This window comes from Plectropomus leopardus, chromosome 1 (assembly GCF_026936395.1).
Source record: "Plectropomus leopardus strain MGB_pleo_1.0 chromosome 1, ASM2693639v1, whole genome shotgun sequence".
NCBI lineage: Eukaryota > Metazoa > Chordata > Actinopteri > Perciformes > Serranidae > Plectropomus > Plectropomus leopardus.
Window position 1 is genome coordinate 26,373,895 of NC_142176.1, and position 20,032 is coordinate 26,393,926.

The following is a 20,032-nucleotide window of genomic DNA, read 5'->3' on the forward strand; positions in this document are numbered from 1 at the left end:
AGTAAATGCCAGAGGTTTGTCAATCATTTGATATCAATGATATCGCAGATGTTATGACAGGCAAAAATCCAAGCAAACTGTCTGAGAGTCAACTTTAATTTCAAAAGATTATGAAAGCAGAATAGCAATGACAACAACTATTTTAGTTCCTACAACAGTGAAACTCAACTTGTGGCCCACAGGCACAGACGGCCAGATTTGGACTGCAATAGGTTGCCGGGTGGCCTGTTGAACATTTTCTAATTCACAATGAAGATAAATGAATTCATTCTCTGAATGTTTTTGCAAATTAAATGTAAATATGGTGCTTGAGTAAATATAGCAATAGAGCTTATTTGTCACAAAATGACCCCCACTCCCTCCTAGCCCCTGGCAGAGGTCCAGGCTAATTATTTATATATTAATTATTGATGTCTATTAAGTAACTGGCCTCTGGCCTCATGTCATTTTGCAAAAGTGCCTCCCAGGCAAAGCAAGATGAGTATCCCAGCTCTACAGTTTGTGTAGGATTTGAAGGAGGATTATTTCTGACTTTTGCAACTACCCAAGGTTGTGGGCAGCAATGCATGCCACTTAACTCTTTCACTGGCAATGCTACATTTTCAAGTATTTATATTATTATCACCATAATAACAGATTCTATGGGTGCTTAAAAAAAAATCTCACAGTGACTTAACTGATCAAGTAAAGCTGCCTGACTCTGAGTAACCTCTTACTCAGGACAATACGAGAATAACATGATATTGAGTTTGCTTCTTCCTCAACTACAGGTAGCCCGAGGGTAACTATGAAACCATCCTGCACTGTATCTGCCCAGCCTCAACCTTCATTAGTTCTTTTTGCAACAGTTTTTATTTTCTCTTCTATTCTTTGCAGAAATACGTATATGGATTTTTTTCATTGATCTGCCAGCAACCCCCCCCCCCACCTCACCCCAGAACATATTTTATTACAAAACTACAATTATCTCTAAAAGTGCCTCTGCAGATTCCTTATAAAGGAAATCCATACTAGTGATGCAGAACTTAAATGGCTACATTGATTTGATTATTAAAATCACACTGAATAAACAAACTGCTGACTGGTGTCAACATTAACAATATGCTGGTACATAAGTATGGTCAGGGTTAGGATCAGTATAAACTTCCCATTTAATTCTAGTTGTGGATTTGCTTTCACTGACTGGATCTAATTACAGGGAGGAAGAGAAACCAAACACAGCCTTTGTCAATAAAATACAACATATATCTGGAACTTCCACATGCTTGTTCACTGAAAGAGGAGCAAAAATATTTTCGTTTTCTCTTTTCTGTGCTTTTTTTTCACCAATTTTCAAACAAGTTCATTGAACAAAGCCCATGGATTAAAGGCTTAACTTTACTCATTAAATATTGAATGTTGCTGAAAGGTTACATTTTCTAAAGTTCCTAAATGCCCAGTTTTAGGTTTTTAATGAACATGCCATTGGATTAAACAAGGGTTTTAAAAGTTTAATTCATGAAGAGTGCCTGGGATCTCTTGGCTCCTCAATAATTCAAGGTCTTCTGAAGGTGTTGGAGCTTATTTGAAGTATCAAAATGTGCTATTTGGGTCATTTAAATTAAAACTACGTTAGAATTCTGTGGCTCTTTTTTCACTTACTGAAAAATATACTAACCGATTTTTTTCACATGCGCAATTTAAAATATCAAAATATGTTTATGGGGAGCTGTATGTATTATTTAAACTTATTTCTGAAAAGTGAAGACATTCTACAACAACACAGAGAAAACTTTGTTCACAGACTTGGTTAGTGACCTTTCCCTCAGTGATGTAAGAATAAGAATGCAGTCCTGTGAAAGCCATTTAATGAAGTCAGTACCCGCAAGCTATAAAGATGTTAGCTTGTGAGGAAAAATGCTGCTTGTGTGAATTTCAACACCAGCTGAAACAACATGGTCAGGGAGAGTGAATGTGATATTCTCCCACACATTGTCAGTGAGCCATTCCTCTGGATATGAAGATTAAAAAGGTTTGATTTATTAAGATTGATCTGTCTATTCACTACAGGTGGACACAAGCACAGTGCAGTTGAGAAAAGGGTGGGATTGGGAGGAATACATTAAAAAAGGAACTGGGGCGGACAGTAAAAATAGTGCACTTTTTGGGGCCCTGACACACTATGGCACAATCGGCCATTGGTTAGTGTTTGTTTGTTGGCTTTTCTTTGGCCAATACAGCATACTGAAACAGTGTCAGAGATGGCGGAGTCCATCGGTGAATGAAATTACTCTGATTGGCAGTTCAGCTCGGCACATGAGAAGATAAACTGAATTGAGGAAAGCCAGCAGACAGCTGAAGTCAAGAAATGTAAAACTGAAACAAACTTGATATATAATGTAGGGGGAAAAAAGGCAATTAAGCACTTTAGCAGAAACAGTTTGCCAACAAGAAGTGCAGCATGCTTTGGAGTCAATTCTCTTGATGGCAAAGCGGTGAAATTACAACTTTGGAGTCTGTCATGTGATGCTATTTTGCCCAGAAAGACTTTGTTTTACTGACTTGCATGGTAAAATCTCTGTAAATGAGTGGATATATTTTTTTGAGCATCAATCCCCCACAAAATAACTTGTTTACTTTTAGGATTAGACCCATTCAGTCTGATAACATTTTGAAATGTCTAAAAGAGCTGTAGGATTAAATCATGTCATCCACATTCAAGTTTACAGAACACTAAACCAGAAGTAGCCAATCGGCCAGTGGAAATCTCTAGTGCGCTTGCTTTATGGGCCCAATGATGCGGGAGCAGCGCCGCTCATCCAAGTAATTTTATAAGCAGCAATTGAAAGTTTTTGGTTTCATGAGTCACTGGGCAAATTTTATATGAATGAATGGGGCCCTGCCCCCAACACTGTGTCCAGGTCTCTTAAAACATCCATCATCCATCCTGCCAGTTTGCCTTTTTGAATGACAGATACAGACTACCGCTGTCTGCTGTTCTGGAGAGTTAGTTCCTCTCACACCGGTGCAAAACATACGTGCTAGTTGGCCATCGGCTGTAGTCTTTGCTGTGTGCTCAGATGCAACTTATTGGCAGAGACACAGGCGACGTGAGGCTACGCAACAGTCGGCCCTTCGTCACTGCTAGCTCTTTGATGTTATTTGGTGTGTCTGGGCCTTTAAAGCCCTACAATGGAAATAACAGTGGATCCACCATAAAAACCTATTTGAAAGAAAACTGAAGACGTCATGCTGGAGAAGCAAAATCACCATGTGAAAGAGTTAGAAGAGACAGCACACTAATATTACAACAATACTGTGATAAGATAGTTATGGGAATTTGTTTATCAAAATATTGGGATGATTCATAAATGAAAAAGCTGCATTCTAGCTGAGTACTGTAATTTTCTGAGCTTGAGAGACATGAACAAAGCATTTCATTCATCATTTCTACATTGATTTCTTTTTATTCTCAGAGATCCAGCTCTAGGATGGATAAAATATTATATAAAAGCACTAGCACAGAAAATATTTTCTACATTGTCAAACAACATCTCAAAAAGTACTGTTTGATTTTGCCAAATCACTTGTCAGATGATTTGAGTGAGTATATGGCATCATAAACTACTGTGCTGCTGTGGCGTTAGATCCATAGCCCGCTGTTAGAATAGAAAGGGTTCAGTGATATTAGGCATCAAGCCAAACTTCAACTGGTGGCAGACCACAGAGACAGTTTGGCTTCAGTCCCTGACATCTGGATGCAGCCGTCGTCACATAAGCCCCAGGGGCATACAGGGCGCAAACCAGAAGACACACATCACTGAGATATGGAATATGCAGGACATCGTGATGCAGGAGGCAAAAGACATCCATCACAAGTTTGATTAATGAGAAACCAGCACACGAGGAGGCTGGTGGAGGAGGAAATCAGCATAACCACTGACAGCCGCGGTAGAATGAATGATCAGAGAAGTGAAAGTGTCGGTTCCTCGGATCGTAAAAACTACCTCATTGACTTGTTTGAATGTGAGGTGATTGTAAGTCAGCTGTTACTGATGGCACTGCACGAATTCAATGCTCTGCCTGAACTAAAGCATTGCTCTATGAAGGCATTACTCTGTGTGTCATCTCATCTTCATTGCTCAGCATTTGGACATAAAACACATAAAACACCTTTTTTAATGTACAGTGACTATGCAAAAAATAAAATTGTAATCAATACCAGGCTTGCTTTAGTTCACTTATTCAATTCCAGTTTGACACACTTTGGGATCGAACTCAAAAAAGTATAGAAATAATGCTCCCAATCAATTTCTTGTTAACCTAGCAGCTCTTACAGGTCATACTGTGTCTCATTCTCTGTCCAACTGAATTCAGGAATCCAAACACTCAAATACCCAGATCACGACAAAAGCAGCGGTCCCAATCTTAAACTCTTTTGAGTACAATGAGATAATGTCAGTTATCCTGTTTTACACTTCACCGCAGATGCACATAATTAAAAGTATTCCAAATACACACTCTCATCATTAAAAAAGTTTCAGAAGGACTGTGTTTATAATCTAAATAGGATTTAGGGCATTATTTCACTGAGAACCAATTATGCCTCTGACATCACTCCAACCTTCCACATGAAAAGCACATTTGTTTTTGTCTGGGAAAGTCAAAACGACCCAGAGGCTCACCAAAAAACACTGCCCCACAACACAAGGATATAAGATAGAATACAAGATCTGTTGAAGCACAGACGAGCAGCGAGCGCATCCCTGTCAAAAAGAAAGGTGGCCAGAGCCACTGATGCAATAACCTTTGATCCAACTGACAGCAACTGGAAGGCAATTATGAATGTTCCCCCTGTGCTGACATCACCATCAACAGTACAGCTGTTTTGAAGTAAAACAAAAGAAATATTAAATTGGGGATTTTTTGCAGTTATTAAAGGAATGCATAACCCACAAAATGACCATTTGTGATTCAATTAGTCATGCCGTGTTTCCTTGAATTCATGAGGAAAACTGGATGTCTCAATAGGAAACAGCGATCATATTGATTTATTGATTGATTGGGGACGATGTTGAATAAAGGCAAATCTATATTAAAACATCCATTTACAAACTCACACATCTCTGTGCAGTATAAGCCAAGTCTCAGTTATCCAGGAGTATGCTAAATACTTCCCAAACACATGAATGTTTTACAAAAAAACAACAACTCAGTATTGGAGTCATGTTATAAAGAGAGCGCATATAAGTTTCACTTTCATTTCAGTCTCAAATAGTAAGGTTTTAGCAAAAATACATGTGTTTAGGAAGCACTGAGAACACGACCAGATAAATGAGACCTGGATTAAACCGCACAATTTGTGTGAGAGTTTGTTATGTTATGTTTTGAAATAGCATCGCTGTTGTTAAACCTGGTCCCCAATCAATCCATTTTCAAAGGAGACATGTAGGGTAACACTGCATGACTAGTATTAATACACATGGTCATTCTGTGGGCGAAGTATTCCTTTAATGCCAGTCAATTCCATAATATTGAAATCAGTTATTCATTTAAGAAGCTTTAGATAGATCTAATAACAATCAGATCTTAAGACTGTATCTTTGACGATTATTCAGGACCCGTGAACTATTGTGGGGTCAGCACTCTTCTGTTTAAATGGTTGTAACGCAGTACTCTAAATCTGTCTAAGGCCCTGGAAGCTAGATGCTGTTCCACTGGGTCTGAGAAAAGCACTCCTCTCTTTAGTCTTGGCCCCCAGTCACTTCCAAATATATTCATGTGTTGGCGATACAGTCAGATTGAGTAGTGCAACAGTCCATCATGTATGCACTAATCTCACTTTACAGATGTCTTTTGGTACTCTACAACCTATGAATGTGATTTTAGAATTTTGTTCCCTGTGAAATGTGCCAAAAACACATGAATCACCAAAATCAATTTGCAACTACAAAATAACTTGATGCCGCGCCTCTCCATAGCTATATCCATGGCTCTGGTAGCTGGCGAGATTGAAAGCGAGAAGTCACCAAGTGTGAATGAATTACTTTCTCACTGCTTGCATTTCAACCACTCACTCCCTAGAGCTTGACTCTTGAGCCTGAAAATTAGAGACTGACCTCACCCAAACATCAAATAGTTTAAACCAAACCTGCACCAAATGTTGACAGGGCCCTGATCCTACTTAATCTTCATTTTCTTCAAAATAAATTCACAGTTTTATATTATTTTTGACAGCAAAGTGAAACTATTAAGTGAGAAATTTCTCTTGGACTGACCCAAACTTGTCAGATCCAGCCAAGTCCCGTTGGATTTGTGAACCCAGCTCCACCGCTCCTTTCATTACATTTCCCACTCCCCACTGAATCTCATCATTACTGCCAGAGTTCCCGAGCCCTCTCCGGGTCTGCGTATGGCCATGGTACTGAGTTAGATTGAATTGGTCAGTGGTCCCATTGTAAATGCATTACTCTCACACTCCCTATTACAATCTTACCTCCACACTGAATCCCATTATTACTGCAGGAGAGTCAGTGTATGCACAGCACAGAGTATATATGCGTGTGTGTATTAGGAGTGTATGGAGCTGTGATTCCTGTGTTTGAATCATGCCATATACAGATCCATATGAGCATGAGTGTATGCTTCTCTATGATAAAGTCAAAAACACTTGACACATATTGGCATATACCTTTGTACTTGCAAGGCTGTGTTTTTTAAAGTAAAAGCTTAAAGGAATAAAAATGCAATCAAGTACCAGGAATACGGTTACCACCAGTAAAATATATCCCAGAGTGAGAGAAAGTGAGTGTGTGTGAGAGACAGAAAGAGATGAATAAAAAATAGAAGTTAAAGTTGATACAACATCTTATTAGTGTGCCGAGAGGAGACAGTATATTCAAGACTTATCCGTCAGTGATGCAATCAGTCCCAGGATAAAGGGCAACACTGAAAAGAAGCTTATGCATTGGTGTGCATATATGTGTGTGTGTGTGTGTGTGTGTGTGTGTGTGTGTGCGCACATGAGTTCAAGTGTAAGTGAAGCTAGACTTACCAGACTGCGATGTAATCAGTGACAGGCTCTGTCTGCAATAAGGTAAAGTTGATATAAACTCCATGTCCGTGGGGAACAGTGATGAGCCAGCTACAGTCTTGGGAGTTGGGGTATTCATTGGGATACTGAGGTGAATAGATTGTTCCGTTTTCAGCCGTGACATTATAGCCGCAAGGAGCTGTAAAAAGCAGAGTTATGAGATTATCTATTTGCAAATTTGTCACTTTCTTCCAATGTGCCAGACCTGCAAGGATCAGAAGAGAAGAATAACTGTTGAGCTGTGGACAGTGAGGATTAATTATCATTATTTGTAGTAGTAGAAGCAGTAGTAGTAGTAGTGGTTGTAATAATGGAAATGATTGTGCCACTGACGTATAGAGTAAACGATCCAAGCGACACAGGAATATTTACTTTCTACTTAACTGCTGGCGTGTGATACTGGTGAAAAATGAGATTAAATTTACTGAAACTCAATAAGGATAACAACATTTTCTAAATGTCTAGATTTTAAATTACCACTGGAAGCTGAGGAATGAGGATGTCAACACAAGTTACAACACAACATAAGGTGAACTTTTTTTAACATCTTACTTTGTACCGCAGTGCACTTTTAAACCAACTAAATGCATTCATATCAAAACAGCCATTGCTCTTACCTTCACAGCGCGGAAATGGGTGGTTCCACTTCCGGTTGGTCCCGTGCAGGCACGTCAGCACTGGGTGTCCGATTAAAACATAACCAGAGTAGCACTGAAAAGTTACTGATTGGCCAGCGCTGTAGTCACTGTTGATGATGTCGCCGTTGGGGAAAGGATAGGGGTCCTGGCAGTTTTGAAGTTGATAAGCTAAAGAGAGAGATTAAGAGACTTGACTGTCAATGTGGAAATATTCTGGTTTAATTTTTAGATTTACCTGATTTTTAGGCATCAGGAAAGTAAAACAAGCTGCTCTCTGGTGAACAGGATATGCATGCATAAAGTTATACTCAGATTAACAAATACAGTAGATCTGTATTTGTTCTTGTGTATTCTGCAGTTTAACACAACAGCCTGTTATGCCTACCTCCCAAGTCCCAAAATGACAACTGAAATTCATTGCATTCAAACTATTTTTCTTTTTGTTTACAGCTTATAGACTTGAAGGGACAATAAAAAAAATCTATGACCCACTGAGGCTGCCTGCAGTAATGCAGCAACATAAATAGATCTAATCTCCTCCCAAACAGTTTTCTGGCACATGTATGCAGACTGTCTTATAGAAGCAGGATCTAAGATGGAGATGGAGGGAACTGCAAACGACACAATCAAGGCAGAAGATGTGTACAAGAACACCTGTGTTGCTGCTAAGTAGGAGCTAAACCATCCCAAGTCCAGATGGGAGACGCCACAAAGGATTCTTAAGAACTTCAGAACTCAGATCCCACGGGACTTTTTCATACCGACGGGTAAATAAATATTGACAAAACTAACTGGACAATGTGGAAATACAGAAGGTACAGGAAAAACAAGTGGTGACAGATGCAGGGGTCCCATGTGAAAGCAGCATCAAGAGGAGGGAATATGAGAGCACATTAAAACACCAGGGGCTGAGAGAGGAATCGGAGAGAATGTGGAAAATGGAAGTGTCTTAGTGGTTGTGGGAGTTCTGGCAGCTGGAAAAGTACAACCACGAAGGTGCAATGTCAGAGTGCCAAATACTAAAACGGGAATCAGAGTTCCCTTAAGATTTTATTAGCGACATTTGGGTCGAAACATCAGTGTGAGGGTATTTCCTATTGATTTCTGGCACTCATCCCACTAAGGTTTTGTGGATGTGCACACGACTGTTCAGCCTTTCGAACTCCATGCCTCCTAGGCTTTCAGTACAGAGCCTGTGTTTGTCATTAAGAGGTGCAAGAGTGAAAGCATGCACCCAGGCTCCTGCCAGGGTTTCTGTTAGTAAAATGGGTGCTGGTGCATATATCGTGGAAAATTTTAATGTCCCGCAAAAATAGGAGAGATTTTGATCAACTATTGTTAATCAATCAATATTTCTTTACTGTGCTGGAAAACAATTGGTAGGCAGGCTAGATAAAGAATGTCATCATCAAAGAATATAGATTCATATTTCTAATTAAAAAGTAGGTTTGTTTTAGTTATACATTATATTCCAAATAAAATAAGTCCAGCCAATAGACACACATGCATAATAATACAATTTTAAAAATAAATAAACATTATGCTAACCTACATTAGTTGGGGCAACACATGAACACAAATAACTTCCTTTCAATGCCTCCTTACTGAATGCTCCTTGAGCAAGTGTCAGCTACAAAATAAGTTTGATTGCATTGTTTCCAAAAGGAAGGTCATAACTGGCCTGAGCTGAACTTTAGCTAGATGCTCTGTTTCTATTCATTCCTGTCACTCGCTTTGAAAGGGCTGCAGTGGACGAGGAATGGCTGAATTGTAAAGTTGTCATCTTTAGGATACCTCATTATTTCACTAGATAAATCTAAATAAGGTGGCAGCTGGTTGGAGGAAGATCAGCAGGGAGCTGAAAGTTTCTCGTTAATGACCATCACAAATAGCAACCTATTTGCTGTTGGCTGTATTGTATTTAATTCCCAGTGAATCATACAAAATAAAACACTTGTTATCTGCTGAAAAAGTACAAATGAAGGAAGATGGCAAGTGGATCTTGCTACCTCTGCAGTCTGACCTTGAGTACTGACGATGGTGACAGGTACATGGCTTGTTGACACGACATAACACACGTCAATATTCAACAGATTTAGTGTGATCACAGAGTGTTTGATGTTATGCGATGCAACACTCGCTTACATTATATTGCTGTTGGAACACAGTGTGAGGCTCATCAATTCTCAGAGGAATAATTTTTACCAGTCTGATGAACAGGGTGAAGCTCAAAACTCAACTTGGTGGTAATTTATTTATTTATTTAATTATAGATTTTGGGAGCACAGTCTACTGCGTGGCCTCTTTTTGTCTCTTGCAAGATCTTTTGTCTTGTGCCTAGTGTTTATCATCTGCATGCGCATGCTTTTTTAAAGCTTTTGCAATCATTTTCACCAGACCAGGGAGATTCAGTGTCAACTTTCAAGATCTTATGTTTTGAGATTTTCCTAGTCAAAAACAAACATAACAGGACAAAACAAAATAACTACCAGGTATCAGAAACCCTTGCTGGTGCCTGTTACACTACCAACTGTCTTCATTCAACACAGTTGAGGGTAGTGTCTTAAGCCTCTCACGTGTGGTGTATCCTCTTGATGAAGATCTTTAATGTGAAAACCAGGTGAAAAAAAGGCATGTGGTGCAACTTCATGTGAGGAAACGTTTAAAAGCTCCATATGCTGACAGTGGGAGTTAGCCTTGACAATGGCTATGTTTTAGTGGACTTGGTCATTAATAATTGGGAGAAAAAAGGGAGAAATAATTCCATGCATGCGAATGTGGGTTATTTCATGTGTAAGTTGGTGAGCCTTGTTCTACTTATGCTGGCGTATAGGCCCAAAGTGCATCTCTTGTGTCTTTGAAGTGAAGCACTTCGGGCTACAAGTAAAGCCTGCCGGACAAGATGCCAGTCTCTAACAGGGGCTTACTAACAATCCATCTCTTTAATGATGAGAGGAAAGCCATAAGGTTTTTCAAGTCTTTAGCATGACTCATCCACGGATCAAAGCTCAAAACCTCGTAGCACTACTGTATTTCATCCTATCCTTCATTTCTTGGAGTTGGGGAGGCTTTGTAATTTGGCTACTAGGTTTGGATGTTAATTTATTCTGAACATTTGTGTTCTCTAACCTGAAGAAACTAAACAGTAGGCTTAATTTGAATACAGGCCTGTTCTCAGGGTCCCTTGAGGGGACGCTTTCAACTGGAGGCGCCTGCTGTAATGTTTTGAGGTTTGTTTCATTTTTTGTCAGCAGCCATTGCCAAAAAAAAAATACCAAAAGTCTAAAAGCACATGTGAACTCACCCTGATAGGTCAGTTTGAACCCCGGTCTGTTTTCTGAGTGGTCACTGTAGAAGTGGATGATCGTCAGGTGTGTCGTGCTCATCAGAGGGGGTGGGATCTGTGAGCCAGTAAACTGTCCAATAAGAGCAGAGCTGTGCTGTGGTCCAGCTCTGACCTCTAGGAAGTCATGGTTGTCTTCAGATGAGAAGTTTTGGAACTGAATATGAGCTCCTGGAATACAAACAGGTATAAATTTCTGTCAATCCCACTGTCAATCAAACTGTTTCACAGTAGTAGATGAAGAGTGTGTGTGTGTGTGTGTATGTGGGTGTGTGGGCAGGAGGGTGTATAATAGTTTGGTGTGGGGCATTTGTAAATTAATTTTGCATAGAACTTGTGTGCAATTACTTTAGGTAGGGCATCTGTGCAACACTTGGGTTTAGGTCATTGTGCAAAACTCTTGGGGTGTATGGATCTAGGGGTGATCCTGTATGATAATTGTATCTTAATTGTACATGTGTAATTGTGTCGCTTTTGTTCTCTTGATGTCCAAATTTCTGAATTTCCGCATTTCTCCTAAGGGAAACAATAAAGGCTAATCTAATCTAACCAAAATATAATAGCCTATATATGTATGTAATAGCAATACATGAGAATGACAGTAGATTTTTGTATCCAATAGGATCATTGATTTCATACTAAATGGGAGGCCTAAATTGTATGGTTCTAAGATTTAACATTTCAGTTCCTGCATACAACATAAAGACATGTTATATGCATAGAGACCAAGTATTTTATGTGGTACATTTTGTTATTTTCATATTTTGATAACCTGCACCAAAGATACAACTGAAATTTCATTATCTGAAACAATGACAATAAAGCTATGTTAATGTCATTTGAATATGCTATTATCATTTTTGAAAATAAAAAAACATAAATCAGCTACGTAAAAACTAGCTATAATTACACACATGTATACCAGCACACAGATAAAAAACCTGTCCCTCACAAACCATCAGTTATTGCAGTCATACATTAACACACACCATGTGTCAGCATCCAATTTAAAGTGTTTTTAGGGTTTATAAACCATGTGTTGCTGCTGCAGAGTTTGTGCTAAAAAAAAAAAAAGCTCTGTGTTTTGCACTACACCAACAGATGTACTGAAAGTGACACATTCTTTTTAGGAATGCTCTTCCATCCTATAATGCTTACCATATCCAGTTGGCAGGGTGATTTGCCAGGTGCAGTCCAGGTTGCCGGGGTAGTTGCCAGGGAAACCTGGACTGAGGATGACACCACTCATTTCAGACAGCATCCCGCCGCAACGAGCTGACAACACAGACAGAGCAAACACATTGTTAAAACAGGCAACACGTAAGCAATGTACAGTAGAGATCATCACTTTATCCTCTTTGCTTCAACAGAGAGGTTACATCACTGCATAAAAGTAAAAAATATTCAGAAATACAGCAGCAATCAGCAACTATAAAAGTTTGAGTGGTACAGTGGGATTTGTGGTATTAATATTTGTACTAAGCAGCCAATATCAGGTACACCTGTACAATCTAATGCAGTTTGATAAAACATAAAAATTCTACCTTTACAAAGTTTCTAATGTTCACTTTATGATGACATTGTCAGGAATGTGTAAATCCAATTTTGTGTTTTTCACTGAGGACATAATTAAAGGTGGTATTGTATTGGACTGAATTATACTGAGAGGTGTTTCTTATTTTTTGTCTTTACTTATTTACATATACAGTGGAGAGCAAATTATTAGAAACTCCTCTGAAGTCCAGTACAACACCAGCACCATGCTACAACATAAATGAATGAACACCTCTCTGACAGAAAGAACATTATAGGCATCATAAAAAACGACTTTATGACAGAACAACTGTGTCAGATCGTAATAGATGGTACAGGTTTATCCAATGAAACGGCCACTCATGTTTTATTAAATATTTTCAAAAACCACATTATTTTGAAAATAAAAGAGACTAGTGTTTAAAATGTTGCTTGCATGTTTTGTTATTTGTCTTGTATTCTCAGCTCAGAGGTTCAAGGTTGGGTTTAATTTCAGCTGCCCAATTTTTAACCACAACCAAGAGACGTGATCACATAAGTCCAGTTTTAGCCTCTTTACACTGGCTCCCACTATGTTTTAGAATAGATTTTACGGATTTCTTCTATGGGTCCTCATGGCCTCTCTCTTTGCTATAACTCTGACCTCTTTGTATTGCATGATCCCTTTGGGATCTTTGGACAGAGGCCCGACTAATAGCTAAAAGGCCCAGAGTGTTTGCAGTCAGGGCCCGAGACTCTGGAATGATGTACCCGATGAAATCAGCCAAGTCAGTGATCTCTTCTCTTAAAACATACTTTTATCAGACAGCCTTTCTTGATTTTACATGAGTTTTAGGTTACTGTGAACTGACTGTCATTTCCTTGGTTTTTATACGCCCCACTGTTTTATCTGTTTTCTTTTAAAACATGATGCTTTTATGAATTGTCTGCTTTATTTCTTGCCTTGTTATGTGGTTTTGAAAAGTGCTTTATACATAGCAATAATAATATTAATATTAATGTTAATATTGATGTAAATATTAATGTTAATAATAATAATAATAATAATAATAATAATAATAATAATAATAATAATAATAATAATTATTATTATTATTATTATTATTATTATTATTATTATTATTAAATAAAGTAATAGTATGTATGGTGAATTAGGATCATTAAAATATATTCTTTTTAAAAATACACTATCATCAGGTTAATTCATTAAGTGTTATATAAAACCAATTGTTAGGACACTGCATATTAGGTTTAAAACTTCAGACTTAGACTTTAGAAGGGTTTGGACCATGTGTACTCAATTTCTTTAAACTCTTGAGAACCAGTGGTGACAGACGTACATCTTAAATCATATGGCACCCTTTTATGGTGCACCCTTCTATTGACAGATTTGGACATGATTCGGTTGACACGGTGTCTTTGACGGAAATAGGAAACGCTGGGATTTATACATACTGAAGTGTGGTAGCGGCGGGGCTGCATTTAGTTTGACTTGACATGTCAAGGTTGGGTTTAACTGAAACTGGCTCCCCAGACCTCCTACAACCTTTCACCAAACACAAACATCAATGTAATCAATGACCCTTAACTCTACTGTAGACATTAGGAAGCCTTGGCTCTCAGCATAAGGTACAAAACTCTGTATCCAGCAGGTATACTGATCTTATTCAATAAGAATGTACTTACTTCCCCAAATCTGTTTTCAAGGTTATAACATTAAATATGGATACACCAGTTAACTCATAGTTAAGAACTTCACTTTCTCATTCAGTCATTATTAATATTTATTAAAAAAGAATTATTATGCATGTAGTATGTTTCTGTTAGTTGATGCAGTGCCATTTTACAAAGTATTCAACTACCGGATTACATCGTACTACTACTTTAGCAACTAACAAGTTTTTATATAGGAAAAATCGTGCATTTCTGATCGACCTATTTTCTGCATTCAAAGATGATGGCAATTTTAATTGACCTTGGTCTTGTAAAAAAAATAAAAGAAAATTGCTATTTGATAGTATTTTGCGCAACTAAGGAATTTCACACACTGACATGTAATCATTGGTTTTAAGGTCTGTGTATCATCTGTTCATTCATTATTCATTCCATCTCGATCACTAAAGACCAAAAAAATGAGTGAGAATTTTGTTTCGTTCTGTATAAACCAAATATTGAAAAAGACGTTTGTTTTCTAGTTATCTGCTTAAAAGTAAAAAAATCAAGTAAACAAGGAAACAGTAACAAAATAACAAGTCAAATTTACGTTATTTTTTGTTTTCTTATTTCTGATGATGTCATTCTGCTGCGCCTCCGTGCTTCATGCATGCGCCATTAGAAGAGTGACGCTCATCGTTAAGGACATGATGATGAAGAAGATTTCAAAAATATTTCAGGTCATACAGTCATCAGAGCTGAGTGAACAAACTGGACGTACACCTGGCTGTGAAGTCCAACTAAAGCTCAACTGAAAGTTTTGACTGGTGCACCAGTTTGACTAAAGGCTTATGTGTGTTGTGCCTGGCTGTAACTTTTACGCACTGTATGGAGCAGAAAGTGAAACAAGTATCCATGGTAATGAAAGCAGCTGACAGGTGTCATGCCAAAAAGGGACTGCCTGCCAGAAACTGATTGCTGTCCGCGGGAGCACGCACAGCCTGTTAAAGCTGTATCGCCCAGTATTCACGTCTTCAGCTGCTCTCACGTGGATCAAATGGTCATAGCATGTAAATACACATAACTTTATGTAAAAGCATAGGCATGTCTTTGTGAAACTTTAATGTTTCTTGAAATCAATTTTCACGTGTTTTGTGATTTATAGTTTGATCAGGCATGACATTTACGCAATTATAGACAATATTGTTGTTCCCGTTGTTTGTATGTGTTTAATATGTCTAAAATCTTGTTTACATTTGGAAAGTAGTCCTTCATACTTTATGGATTATGTGTGTATGTATTATCTGCTATTATACTCATTATCCTGTATTATATTACCTGCTCTGTGCTCTGGATTATAACCACTCCAGTCATTTTTACCTGTTGAAATACCTTTGAAGAGCCAATACAACACATCAATACCTGCCAAAAAGTGATTGCAGCTTATCTTATCTTACCACTGAAAGGCTGTTTCTGCCTCAAAATGACTTGTTTTCATTCATGGTGATTATATATGACAAATTATCACTCACCCAGTCCCTTTTTACCTGTGTAAATATCGTTAAAAGACCAACACAACACATAAAATGCAATTTTCAACTTGCCAAAAAGTGATTGCAGCTGCTGTCTTGTTACGAAAATGTTGTTTCATCTGTAATCTACTGAGATTCTTCTGTCACTTCGCTGTGCAGGCCTTAAATTTCAATGTGAACCTCACCTGCAGGAGATATTTTTTTCCACCACTGGATCTATCTTTCATAACAAAAGTAAGCCAGCAGAGGAGAGACTGTGTGTGTTTGTGTACGTTACCTATGCAAAGAGGAGGTGGGTAGTTCCATCGACGCACAGTCCCAGGCATGCAGGAAATGTGAGAGTGGCCCTGAAAGTGTGAAAGAGCAAATGCAGTGGCTTAGCTTGAATATACAAAAATACTGTAAGAAATCTTTGTACTTTTCATGAATTAAGCATGATTGTTTAAAAAAAAAAGTGGAGAAAAGTTTGCAACCTTGGTATTTTCTAGGACAGAGAATTAGATTTTTACCTAAACTAAGAACATGTTAATAAGTGTGTCAAACTTGAATTTCCCTCTCTAGACCCAGTGTTTGGTTTGTCCATTTGGGCTACTGTAGAAACATAGCTGTGTGACATGGATGAGGACCTGCTGCATATGTATATATAAACATCTCATTCTGAGGTAAGGAAAACCCAATAGTTCTTATTTTCTGTTGATTAAAAACTAAAGAAAACATACTTATTGTATTATTAGTATCATTTCTGCCAATATATCCCCCTAAATCCAACACATTGAACTTACAAGTGTGTCATACATAATACATTTGTTGATTGTTTAGTTTGTGTTCATTACCTGTAGTGTGTACCCAGGTTCACAGGTGAATGCCACCACCTCATTGACCATATATCTGTCTCCTGCTTTGATGCCATTGGCTGGGATCATTGGCTCCGGACAGGTGGTAAGACCAACAGCTATAAAAATATAACAAAACATCATGAGCTGTGGCATGACTATTATTTATTTTATCATTAACCTTTCTGTATAAACATACCTTTTGCTGTGTTCAGACGACGAGTGACAATGCATCAGTATGGTCAGCTACATTATCATTGTTGAAGTATCTCTCATGTGCTCATTAATGTAGTTATGTTGTCCAGGGCATATGAGGCCAACTCAATTTTTGTTTGTAGCATGTCAGGCCCCTTCACAGTGGCAAGTGTTGTGTGTCAGTTTGTAGCTTTATGCCACTGGCTTCCACTGAAAATGAGTTGTAGCCTGTTGCTGTGTTGCTCGTAGTGAAAACACAGTTTTAGCCTCTGGCTCAAGTGGACAGCTAACCCCACATTTCTGTCTTGACCTTAATATTCAAACTTAAAATAGCCAGAAAAAAAAGATATTGTACACTACAATGTCAGTTAAACATGCTCCTCTCTCTGTTGTCTTTGTTTTAGCACTTGCAAAAAAAACCCCTTTATTATTGCTTTCTTGTCACTTCTATTTGGACTTTCTCTTGAAATGAACTCACCTCATACAAAACATAATCACAGCAGGATACAGCAGTTTACCTTATTTCTACCTAGCACTTTTTCCCATCCCACAGGATAATACTGTATCTGAGTAAATTAAAGTTTTTCATCACAGAGGAGAAAATAACAATATTTAGATTCATTCGATGAAAAAGTAATGTGGCAGATTAATTTACAAATGCTCTTGATGTTATTTTTTTCTTATACACAAAGCCTATTTACAAACTGACAGCTAGTACAATACAAAAGCTTGTACATCGTCAGCGGTGACAGTGGCCCCTGAAATGTGCTTGGAAATATGTGAAGGTAACATAATGACTTTGGTTGTGTATTCCCAGCCCAATGAAGGTTAAACAAATCCTTAATAAGTTTGACAGCAGCCAGGCCTTCATCAAAATAGCATCAGTAGGGGTGTATCGGTGTGTTTCGTGCATGTGCTTGTGTCTGCTTGCGTGTTTCACTTGGAAACTTCCGCAGGAGACTGCCCTAGAGCAGTTACCATGGCAACACAGGGGTTGAAGAGGGATAGAGAGTGAACGACGGGGAGATAGAGGAGAAAATGTGTGTGTGTGTGTGTGTGTGTGTGTGTGTGTTTACTTGTGTGTCTGGTCTTGTTGGTTCATTATCTACCTTCCTACCAGCAAAACGATGTGATCCCACTGAGCTCACAAAGACACGCACGCATGCTTGCATGCACACACACACACACACACACACACACACACACACACACACACACACACACACACACACACACACACACAAATCCAGGTGGCCCAGCCCCAGCGTATGAGTGAGTATGTGTGCATGACTGACTGTTATATGAGTGTGTGCTTGCCGCGAGGGATGAGGGGGACTACTTTTTAGATGGAGCGTAAGTGAAAAAGCTGCATGAGACTGTAACTTGGAGACACACATGCATGCTCACACAGTGTGTTATTAGGCAGAGCATCAGCAGGCTGTCAGGACAACTGATCAATGAAACTATTCCATTTGGCTGACCAATCTCTCTCTCTCTCTCTCTCTCTCTCTCTCTCTCTCTCTCTCTCTGAGCTAGCCTGCTCCCTCTTTTCCTCGCTTATGACAGAGCAGTGATGCTCTGTAAAATGCTGACAATATCACAAACCACCCCACTAGGGCCACTAGACTACAACTAGACAGTGTCAGCACTTAAGTCTAACTGACTGGATTTACTATACTTCTGTTTTGGTTTATTTGAAGACAGACAAGGGAGAGAGATGTCTCCCTCTTCTCTTGAGAAGAGAGGCCCTTTCGTCAGCTTAAAAAGATGAGAACATCATTATCACAATCATTCACGTGTCCCCAGCAGAAGATTTTGTTCCCTCATACAAGCTAACACGTTACTTTTACACTGACAAAAAGAAACAGAACAACAGATACACAGGTGGGCTTGTTTTTCCTGTTTCTTCAGAAAACAGTTGAAAACAAAGAGTGCACTGCAATGGGTGGGGTGGGGGGGGGGGTCAATCGATACAGCATGCATTTGCATGGTAACATTATTGCAATAATGTTGGTGCCTCTGCTCTTATCACCTGCTGAACAGGTAAGTTGACCGATCTCAGCAAACCTCTGTATTTAATGAAAAAGTTAAAAGCCTACTTTGTGGCGAGCCCTCCTGTAAAGAACCTCTCAGGCAAACTTGGAGCAAATTCTGCTACAGATTATAGTGTTGGTACTCATTTTGAGATAAGCGAAACTACCATCTGAGCCCTGAAAGAGTTCTTGTGGCAGTGTAATGTTTGATAAATCTTGTGAAGGTAATCTTGGAAAAGACTTCAGTTCTCAGCATGCCGTATTTAGACTTGTTTTTTGTGATAACAGTAAATAGCTTGCTTAGTGACTGACATGAAATGGCATGTGATGTGTTGGTTTTGCCACATAATAGCAGGCAATGACATACACACAAAGTCAGAAGCACAAAAGAATGCATATCCTGAGATCTTTGTGCATACTGTGAAGTTGTTTAACTAACCCAGACCCAGTCTGACAAACTACAGTCAGAACAGATTTTAACCAACTCAAATATCCAGGGAGAACATCAACATGGCATGAGCATAATGCCCCACAAATAAACAAGCAGTCATAGTCAAAAAAATGTAGGCACACATCATTTTACCTGCATTTCCTAGACTCCATTTTTGTTCTGTTATGATTATGATTCAGCATGTGATCAGAGCAGATACCAAGTACGCTCGGATCCACTCAGGTATTACACATAGTGGCACGCAGACCCAAGACCAACATGACCTAATTAGACTGAATCTAATTTGAAAAAAATAAAAAAATAAAATACAGACCATCGACCCAAAAATGTGTGCACTCACCTACATGCACACGTATACACACAAAGAAATATGCGTGCAAACGCACACTAATGCTCTCACACATACTCACAAACGGGGACATGTTCATTGATCTAGAAGTGATTCTAAGCTAAAACAACTACAAAGGACTGAAAAGCACAACCATGCCCTGACAGGTGTGTATGTGTGTATATGCATGTTGTTAATATGCATGTCTATACCTTTGTCTGTCTACACATTTGTGCGTGTGTGTGTGCGAGTGCCTTTTTTGTAATTCTGTGCTCATATGACACAAGCAAAAAGCACTTTTTTTTATGTATACAGGCCGGAGTCTATGTGTTTCCCTTTACGTCAATCTAGGTTTGTGTCCTGTGTGTGCACTCCAATTTGTGTCTCAGTATGTGTGTATGCTTTCGGGCGGTACCAGTTC

The 20,032-nt window shown here is 38.7% G+C and overlaps 1 protein-coding gene across 2 annotated transcripts in view; it reads right to left on the minus strand.

Moving 5' to 3' along the window:
- The window catches only part of LOC121944114 (CUB and sushi domain-containing protein 1-like), a 464,794-nt gene that overhangs the window by 72,091 nt on the left and 372,671 nt on the right, over positions 1 to 20,032 (minus strand). For both annotated transcript variants that reach the window (XM_088078923.1, XM_042487796.2), the window contains exons 40-45: positions 16,605 to 16,723; positions 16,049 to 16,118; positions 12,212 to 12,328; positions 11,015 to 11,224; positions 7,690 to 7,878; positions 7,034 to 7,211 (exon numbers count right to left, since the gene is read on the minus strand). In XM_088078923.1, the coding sequence (XP_087935049.1) occupies positions 7,034 to 7,211; positions 7,690 to 7,878; positions 11,015 to 11,224; positions 12,212 to 12,328; positions 16,049 to 16,118; positions 16,605 to 16,723 (883 nt within the window). The remainder of the gene's footprint in view (positions 1 to 7,033; positions 7,212 to 7,689; positions 7,879 to 11,014; positions 11,225 to 12,211; positions 12,329 to 16,048; positions 16,119 to 16,604; positions 16,724 to 20,032) is intronic.